The sequence below is a fragment of the Notothenia coriiceps genome, unplaced genomic scaffold, assembly GCF_000735185.1.
Source record: "Notothenia coriiceps isolate Sejong01 unplaced genomic scaffold, NC01 NC01_scaffold00028800, whole genome shotgun sequence".
NCBI lineage: Eukaryota > Metazoa > Chordata > Actinopteri > Perciformes > Nototheniidae > Notothenia > Notothenia coriiceps.
Genome location: NW_011361501.1, coordinates 416,600 through 426,599, shown reverse-complemented (window position 1 = coordinate 426,599; position 10,000 = coordinate 416,600). Strand labels below are relative to the sequence as shown.

General features: G+C 41.6%; 3 protein-coding genes across 4 annotated transcripts in view; 1 reads left to right on the top strand and 2 right to left on the bottom strand.

Moving 5' to 3' along the window:
- LOC104958471 (leucine-rich repeat extensin-like protein 3) overlaps positions 1 to 989 on the top strand; it is a 17,763-nt gene extending 16,774 nt beyond the window's left edge. Inside the window, exon 7 of the mRNA XM_010786214.1 lies at positions 1 to 989. This exon is cut by the window's left edge and continues 1,251 nt beyond it. The gene's annotated coding sequence lies outside the window, so the exon portion shown is untranslated.
- The window catches only part of tsku (tsukushi small leucine rich proteoglycan homolog (Xenopus laevis)), a 54,592-nt gene that overhangs the window by 30,542 nt on the left and 14,050 nt on the right, over positions 1 to 10,000 (bottom strand). The window lies entirely within an intron of this gene.
- Positions 7,511 to 10,000, bottom strand: part of LOC104958470 (armadillo repeat-containing protein 8-like) — a 42,458-nt gene continuing 39,968 nt past the window's right edge. Inside the window, exons 9-10 of the mRNA XM_010786212.1 lie at positions 9,458 to 9,574; positions 7,511 to 8,727 (exon numbers count right to left, since the gene is read on the bottom strand). Coding sequence (XP_010784514.1) covers positions 8,694 to 8,727; positions 9,458 to 9,574 — 151 coding nt within the window. The 3' untranslated portion in view covers positions 7,511 to 8,693. The remainder of the gene's footprint in view (positions 8,728 to 9,457; positions 9,575 to 10,000) is intronic.

The window sequence follows — 10,000 nt, the reverse complement described above, 5'->3', positions numbered from 1 at the left end:
GCACACACAGGAAATAGAAACACCTGCAAGGCGGAGACATAAAGCCTGCAGCCGTCAGCCAATCAGTGTGAAGGACTTTTTCTTTTCTACACTGATCACAGAACAGCACAAAATGTCTTATAGTATCAACACTTCAGTAGCATTAGCATTAGCAACCGTCCCACATACACAAATTGACCAAAAGTCATGTTTTAAAGTCAAATTTAGCTGATTATATAATTTAACTTCTTAAAACGCAGTGACTACAAACACATATCTCAGTGGGAAACACGTCAGATAATCACCACACTGGGACTGGGAATGTAAACTCACCTTTCAGAGCCAGTTTGCTTCATTAATTCGATTCTTTTTTGCATTTCAAATTAGAAATCTGCCTCTAGGATGCTGGAGGAAAACACTCAGCTTCAAATCCAACCATCTTGTCAGTCACACACACATCGTTCATTCTCCAAGAAACATCCACATTCTGCCTGTTAAAGAAGTTTAAAGTACACATTCGAGTGAAACGTCGGAGCATTAGTGCTTCTTTTTGAGACCTGAAGCGTGCTGGGTGTGGCAAAGACAAATTATGGACAGAAATATCATAAGCAGCCCCCATATATAACTGTTTCCCACCTCCTTTACTGTTTACAAGCAGCCTCTCAGATTGTACAGCAGACTCACATCACTCCTGAGCTTTAGCCATCCAGCCATTCGTGCCTTCTCTGCATTAAAGTTCCCTAAAGTCCTTTTCCTGGTTAGCATTCGGATCAAAATTAACACGGAAAGCCATTTACAGAGAACACTTTACCTACCTAACGCACCTTTACCTAAAATGTAATTTATTTATTTATTCAGGCTGTGAATTTATTTATTTGTATTGATGACGAGGAAATATTATAATATTTCTAGGAGAGAAAGGTCTACCTTCCCGATTGTTATGTAGCACACACGCGCACACACACACACACACACACACACACACACACACACACACACACACACACACACAGACACACACACAGTTAGAACACACACACGCCCAGTAAGAGACACACACATGCCCAGTAAGACACACACACAAACACACCACACCACACACACACCACTTGAACCCTCAGAACTACAATACCCAGGATGCATCACTACAGGGGTTTGTTTATTTGCTTTGTGCACCATACGGTTACTTGTAGTATAGACAGTCATATTTCTGGTTTCTATTTTCTGTAACGGAAGCAAAGGACTTGGATTCTTGAAACTGAAACACAAAGCAGGACTCTGGGTTTTTTGGGGGTGGGGTGTTTTTGTCTTTGGGTACACAAAAGGGGTTTTAAAGTGCATGTCCCAGCTTTTTTTTGCATGAGGAATGTGCCTGCTTTTGAGCTGTGGGGGGCGGAGGATTGAGGGCTGATGGGAGCTGACGGATGGATGCCCGCCCTGTTGGAGGTGGTTGGCTTTCAGATGTTTTAATAATTAAAGACTGTTGTTACATACACACTTTGCCAGGATTACATACTGTTCAAATAAAGAAGTGTTGTTTTGTAAGACGTCTGGTTTTTGTGCTGCTCTCAGAGGAAACATTATCCTCGGTTTGTGCCTCATCAAGTCGAAGAGGTGAGACGCCTTTCTCAGAAAAATAAATACCAAAAGGTCCGTTAACAACTCTTAATGCTGCTCTGGAGAGATGTTCCAATTATAAGAGCTTTCGAAAGGTTTCCACACCTTCTCAAACATCAACATGAAGGACTTCCCAGGCCTAATTCCCTTTAATTCAAGAATCCAACATGTCATGGCGTGAACTTTTTATTGATTTGCTGCAGGATCAGCATTTGGCCATGTGACTAACTGGTACCACTGTACAATAAGACTACCCTTATACAGGATTCATTAAGGGTTAATAATTAGGTTGTAAACACTTTATTAATCATTAAGAACCATTTATAAACCAGTTCTAACCATACTTGCCAACCTTCAGACCTTAGAAATCGGGAGCATTGCAAAATGGTGGGGGGGGGGTAACATTAACATGCTTATTGTAGTTCTAAGTGCACTGCCTTGCGGCCTGTAGCACCGTCCTTGATGGAGCATATGTGTGGGCTGGACCTGTATTTTACAGGAAAGGAGTGAGCAGAGAGTAGAGTAGTTGTCGATTCTTGTTCTGTTTTCTGTGACTATTTTCCTCACCCTCTCAGATTTTGAGTTGCGCGCGCTACTAAAGACAATAGACGTGTTACCATGGAAACCAAACAATGGTGTAGCTGTATTAAAGTCCGAGTGGAAACAGTCCTGAGTAAATCTGATTTAGTCAGAAATCGGGAGAAATGCGGGAGAAATATGACCCCGGGAAGAAACCGGGAGAGGGCAATAAAATCGGGAGTCTCCCGCGAAAATCGGGAGGGTTGACAAGTATGGTTCTAACATAGTTTTCATACATCAACACAGGCTCACTATTTGGCAAGATGACTAAGCCTTATATTGGCTACTTAGCGAGAATCAACTCGGTGAGCAACAGATAACACAACACAGTCTCACGGCATATCATGTTATAGTCACGAAATTAATCTATTGATTCGTGTTCACCAACACGCCATTTTTTTCGTGTCACACAGAACGATTTTAAAAGCAACGTAAATAATCACAAATTAGAAGGAAAAACAGATTAAAACAAATACAGATTTCAGTATTCTGAGGCTCTGAACTCCATTTCTTTTCCTCGCGGATGGCAAAAAAACTCCGACATTATACAATTTAAAATAAAAGGGTTAGGCTTAGGGTAAGATATTGAGTAAGAAAATGTTTTTATGAACCACAGCTTCTGGTATTCCAAGACCCGACCGGACAAAAAAACGTGATGCAGGCACGAAACATACTACCAATAGAAATACATTGCTTTTAAAATCGTTCTGTGTGACACGAAAAAAATGCGAAAATCGTGTTGGTGAAAACGAATCAATAGATTAAATTAATTTTGTGACTATAACACGACATGCCGTGAGACTGGGTTGGATAACAAGGATGCTGGCTGATGAAGAGGACGAAGTAAGCTAGCCAATATAACGCTTAGCAGTACAGATAAATGTAGGCTCACTATTTGGCAAGATGACTAAGCCTTATAGTGGCTACTTAGCGAGAATCAACTCAGTGAACAACAGATACCAAGGATGCTTGCTGATGAAGGAGACGAAGTAAGCTAGGTAGCCAATATACTGTAAGACGTAGCATACATGTGGGCTCACCATTTGGCAAGCAACCGGTCACAGTTGCCCTGTTTGTGTCATGGCTTATAAAAGCTTATTAATGATTTATAAAGTGTTCACAACCTGATTAATAAATGAATTACAAACGTGAACCCTTTTATAACTGTATGTGGTAACTGTATTTCCAAGAGTAGCTGTTTACCATGAATGTATTTAACAGTATGCTGTCCAACCAAAAGATGTATACAAAGGTAATCAATTGGGCAAACCAGCATTTGGATGGATGTGTTGTTTTTCTAACCAATGCTGCCATTTTGGATCTTGCAAAAGAGTATTTCCTAAAGACTAGATTAAGTAAACAAAACAATATCCGCCAAATGGACTCATTGAATTAAAAGCTGGTCCCTCGAGCGTTGTCCAAAACGTCTTCCTTGTTTACCATACATGTTCCAATGCATGGGAGATATGGACCAAAACAATTGATTGTCTCAAAGTAAAATCAGCATTTGGATTATGTGTGGATCTTCCCCATGGCTCTTTCAAAAGAGTAGATAAAACAGAACATTATCACCAATTGACTCCAAATGCAAGATGATACCCAAGAGTATTTCTCCAGAAGTTCAGCCATGCTTTCCATACATGTATTTCTCAGTATTTCACCTGTTTCACATTGACATCTTTGGTAATGTTCGGGCCAAATTGACCCGGGACATGTTTCCGGGTTTAAAAGAAATACAGAACTAAATTCAACACAATTCCTTATATCTGTCTTTAACTCATTCCCCAACAATATAAATGAAATATATGATTCGTTTTTGAAAATACTCAAACAATGGAAGTGTCCATCATTTTTTGTGATACAAATGTAATTAAAAAATTAGGTTTACATTTTGCTCATGCTTTTCTAGGACAAATGTAAATTAAACATTTGTTTAAACATTTAAACTCGCCCAAACCCCACCTAACTCAGCATCTATCACATCTGGATTACATAGATTTCCCAGTTCTCTGCATCATCAGGCTCTATGATATTAGCTCTTCTTTCAGTCACACAGCTACAGTATTACTCATATGTTTATAAGCTTCATCGAGAGCAACAACAGCAGACCCTGTAATACAGAAAGAGGGTCTGAGAGACAGGAGAGAACAGGCTGTTACTCAACCTCCACAATATGAGCAATACGTCTGATTCACTCAAATGCTTTTTAGCTAATTGTACGGGTAAAATGTGGTGCAGTGCATCCAAGAGGAAGAGAGGAGTGGTGTGGTTTGGCTCCAAGTATCAAATTCCCTCTCTGAGCCTTCAAATCCCATTACCTTCTGATAAATGAGACCCAATATCTCCTTCCCTTCAACAACAACAACCATTCACAGCCGCCGATATATCGATCTGCCCTGGTTGGGTTTATAAGTGGCTATCAACAATGAAACGTTAGCTGCAAATAGCCGTAATGATTTCAGTTACAGCGCTGAACACAGGAAGACTCGGAGACAGTTCACTTAGAGCAGGAGGGAACACTTACACCGCAGTTACACGATAAGAAACGTGACTCACTCAATCACTCAATCAGTTGGAATCACTTGTTTGATTACAGATTTGATCAAATATACCTTTTTGTCAGGCTCTGTTTCTATCACTTTTTCGAACAAGATGGATATCATAATTATCCCATCAATGGAAATACAACACGATCCAGACATTTTGTTACGTTTTATTCAAATAGTTTTGAATAAACGTATATAATATCATATTGATAAAATAGCATGCCAATTTCAGCCCACCTTAAAGTGAACTACCAGAACAACATCTGCATTTTGTATTTCCTTACATGGAAAAATGCTTCTATTGGCTGCCATACATTCGTTTTCATATCAGAAACTTTAGCAAACTTGGTGTCTTCTCCTCCCACTCTTTTTTCTCTGCTTTGATTTACTGAAAGGTTCCTCTTGAAATGTGTACAAAACTGAAACTAGATGGAAACACACGGAGGCCTCTTCAACCAAACAGCTGTCTGACAGGCAGCATCGCCATGGAGCCGGCCAATCAGGGACCAGAGATGTGGTTGTCTGGGGCAACCAAAGAACTGGAGAGAGATAGTGGATAGGAGAGGGATGGATACAGGCAATGTGATGGCCGAGCGTTCACACGTACACACACACACACACACACACACACACACACACACACACACACACACACACACACACACACACACACACACACACACTGAGCAAATAAGCCAATGGAACAACACTCAGTGAGTCAGTGCCTGCATGATCCNCCTCTTTACTTTGACTTGAGTAAAGAAGTTTAGTCAGTACTTCTACTTTCACCAGAGTATTTTTAAACACGAGTATCTGTACTTCTACTTGAGTAAAGGATGTGTGTACTCTTGCCCTCTCTGGCGATAACAATAGTATAAATGAGTTCTTCTTCTGTAACTGTATCGGGGTGTTTTGCAGACAGAGGTCTCGGAGTTGTTGTCTTTGTGGGTCAGCAGGTTTTTTTCTGTGTGTGTGTTGAGAGTTACTAATGGATCATGCAGGCACTGACTCACTGAGTGTTGTTCCATTGGCTTATTTGCTCAGTGTGTGTGTGTGTGTGTGTGTGTGTGTGTCTGTGTGTGTGTGAGTGTGTGTTTCGCGGGTTGCTNGCACCTGGATGTTCCACAGCACTACTGGCAACATATTCTGTGGACAGATGAAACCAAAGTTGAGTTGTTTGGAAGGAACACACAACGCTATGTGTGGAGTCTCCACACATAGCGTTGTGTGTTCCTTCCAAACAACTCAACTTTGGTTTCATCTGTCCACAGAATATGTTGCCAGTAGTGCTGTGGAACATCCAGGTGCTCTTTTGCAAACGTCAAACGAGCAGCAATGTTTTTTCTGGACAGCAGTGGCTTCCTCCATTTTATGAGCAACTTATGCAGAAATCCAGGTCATTCCAAAGGGTTCACATACTTTTTCTCGCAACTGTAAATATCTGCATTTTGTTTTTTATTGCCCTTTCTTTACGTACTATCTTTTGGATTATCCTTGATTTCATTTAATTGACTCTAATCACCGATGCACTTGCACTGTCTCACGATGACAGAGAAACCTAGACCTAAAACATAAGTAAAACATATTGCGAAACAACTTTCATGTGTTTTCTTTCCTGGAGAGAAACTCCCACTGGAGGGATTTTTGGGTTTTCAGCCTTAGCAGACCATTTACATGCACTGAAACCTATATAAAAAAGCGTAATGGGGCCTCTTTAAAAAAAGCCTCTGGGTTAATATGTTGCCGTGAAACTTGTATTAACCTCTGTGACTTCCTCACAGTGGAAATAAATGAGGCACAGAGTACTGTATATGCTTTAGACCAGGGGTCGGCAACCTTTTTGATATGGAGTGCTGCGGGGTGCAGTGTGTGGACCTGTCAGCGCAACTTCCATGATGCCGAATTTAACAAACAAATTTAAATAATTGGTTTAAACGGCATAATAATAATAAGGACGATCGTCCGTTCTGTGATTCTCCAGAACACACAGATGGCCAGTCCGCCCCTTTGTAGCATATTATTTCGATGAGAGATGAGCAGATCGCNGAAGCAACTGAGAAAACCCATAACATACTCAACCAAAACCAGGTGCCTATAGGCAGGGGTCAGCAACCTTTTTCATATGAAGTGCCATTTAAAAGAAACAGAAGAACAGCTAAATAAATGCAACGGCCTCCCAAGAAGAGCTCGCCTCTCTCCAGTCATTTAAGCTAAAGTTGGTTATTAAACCTGAAGCTTGTTGCTTCTGCCCTCCTCGACTACGGTCTGGGGCCGACAGGAAAGTTCAGAACACACAGATGGCCAGTCCGCCCCTTTGTAGCATATTATTTCGATGAGAGATGAGCAGATCGCCACTGGGCTTTCAACTGAAAACACAGCCACGCAAAAACTGCGGCATTTGTACAGCTCCTTATGGGTACTGCAATTAGTGAAGTGCTTTCCTCCGTGGTGAAACGATCAGCACTGCACCACGGAGGAAAGCGGCAGAAAGTCACCTGGAGTTAAAGAGAGCGGGGCTGCGTTGCGTGCATGGCTTCCTTCTGCAGGTAACGGGGAGACGCGCTCTGGCGGCGGTCTCGTTCAGGATCCGAAAATACAATTTAAATATTTTGTACACTTATTCCACGTATTCCGAGTGTGCCACTGGTTACGGTGCCGTGCCGGGGGTTGCCGACCCCTGCTTTAGACTGAGGTTTAAGTTAGTACTACACACACTTCAAATGTAAAACACACACACAGCATTTTAGACATTTATCAGAGAAGAAGAAATAAGACAACACAAGAGGAGATCCTTCTTCAAGTCTGCATATATTTTCAATGGTAACATTCATTCTATCAGAGTTTCAGTAAGGATTGAAATGTCAGGGAACAACAGTCTAGAAAGATCCTGATGGGAGAGGAAAGTATATAATGAGAGGGAGAAATGAAGCACTTGATTCTGCTGCTGTGGACGTGCCTCACATCCACTCTGTCCTCGCTTCTCCAAAACACTTCAGAGGAGAGAGAGAGAGAGAAATCCCTTTTTGACAAACACACACAGAAGAGGGGCTGACGTTGTTAAACAGAGCAGTGAGGACACATGAACCCTCTTATCTCTGCTGTGTGAACTCATGCCTGTTAGTAAGTAACCGGGCAGGTCAGAGTGAGCTCTCTGGATCTACATTTCCCATTGGGACTATAAGGATGTTGGACAGAAGTGACGGGCGACAGTGCACGCAGAACCACAACGGTGAGAAAATCAAAAACAGAAATTCAAGGAGAATCACATTTCCTTTCCTTATACCTCAAAAAGAATCCACCTTCAAAGTCATTTCCATAATCAGACTGCAGCGGATTCACTGGCAGGGTTCAGAGAGCATGAATGGAAACAAAACAGGGGAAAATACAAATCCAAAAATATATATTTATGTTTATATTTATATATATTTATATATTTACGAGGTATGTATCCACAAAAAAATGAAAAAAACACCCAAAATTCCAAAATAGGCAAGTCTGTATTTTTCCAAATGTGTCCTTGCTTGCGGCGCCCGAAGGAAACATTATTATTAATAGTAATATTAATTAAAAAGGAAATAAAACCGGGAAGCTTTGCTGTCCGACAGCCGTGCTCAAAAACCTCGTAGTCCATTTCTCTCAGAGCGCAAGGAGTCCAAAAGGCTGTCGCACGCCAACCAAAACTCACAAAGTCCCAAAAGGAAAAATATCACTTCATTGTTGAAAGAAAACCAACAAGCAAACCCCTCCTAACCGTTAATCTCCCAACAACCACAGAGTCTCCGAGGTGAGGTCTAGAGTGAGGTGGTGGTGGTGTGGGTGGAGGGGAGAGAGGGAGGGGGGGGGGGAGGCCAGCCACAGGTCCACAAAAGGTGTCTTTGTGCAAAAAAAAGCTGAAACAAAAAGAGCCGATGGCCGGTTTCCTCCCGACAATTGTTAGTGAGGCTGGCAGTGGTGGATCTCTGCCCCCTGTGGTCACGCGAGGTACTGCTGCATCGCCGTCTTCGCCCTGAGAGAGAGGGACACAATCAGACCAGTTATTAAAAAGCAGAGGGGGGGAAGTAGTGGAGTACAAATACTTTGTTACTGTACTTAAAAGGTAGGGTAGGTAAGAATGGAGAAACCAGCTCGAGTGCGTAAGAATTTGAAAGTAAACAACCGGAAAAAATCTGCCCCTTCCTTCAGACTTCCTTACAGAGCCCCTCAGAGCTGAATAGGACTACAGAAGTTGTGGAGGACGTTGTACGTCATTACGCCGAACACGTAAACACTCCTCTAAGTTTGTTTGCCCTGCTCTGCTTGAAAGCAAGTCCCTGCCTCCTGCAGACTGTTCAAACAAACGCTTCAACTTGAACCATTTAGAATCTGTACGTTTGAATATGGATCTTAAGTTGGTGTGGCGCCGAAGTCGTGCTGCTGGACTCGCCTGTAGTTCCTTGATAGCATTACGGTAGCATTTAGCTTCTGGCCATTAGATTTGGGATTCGAACATTTAAAAAGTAGGGTAGACATGTGGAGATTATCCGGCTGAATACCATGCATTTATCAAACAGGTTCGTTTTCCACAGATCTTATTTGGAGCTATTTTCTAAAATCCTATGGAGGAATCCCATTGCTCTTTTGTCGAGGGAAGTCATGCGCTGACTGAAAAGTATCTCCATACATACTGTACAACCCCATTCTGTAAAAAGACAAACTATGGCTTTGATAACTTTCTTGATTTTGCTCTCCTGGCCCACCTGTCACAGAGGTTGGGGTCCGAGGCCTGGGTGAGTTTGTGCAGAATGTCGACAAAGCCCATCTCTCTCAGTTTATCCTGACGCTCCTGAGAACCTGAAACACATAAAAGACACATAAAAAAAACATTCAATTAAAAAGGAATAAATGGCTTTGTTCATTCTTTAAGCATTCACTGCAGTATAGTCTAAATGTTCTTGTTCATAAAGCCCCTGTCACACTGTCCCGAAATTGACACCCGATGGACACACGAATATGGAATTGTGAATTTCGCACGAAGATGGCCCCGAACCACACGAAGGCAACATTTACATTACATTTAAGACATACAACTGCAACGAAAGTCACAAAAACAATTATGATAAAGTATTATGATACTGTACTGATATTTTCAGACTTTGTTCTTTACTTTCTCCGTCTTTATATGTAGAAGATATTAAGTTTTCTCTTCCTGTCAAAAGCTTAAACTCGCCTTCAAAATCTAAATAAAACAGGAAGTTAACCCAAATTACATTTAAGACATACAACTGCAACGAAAGTAACGA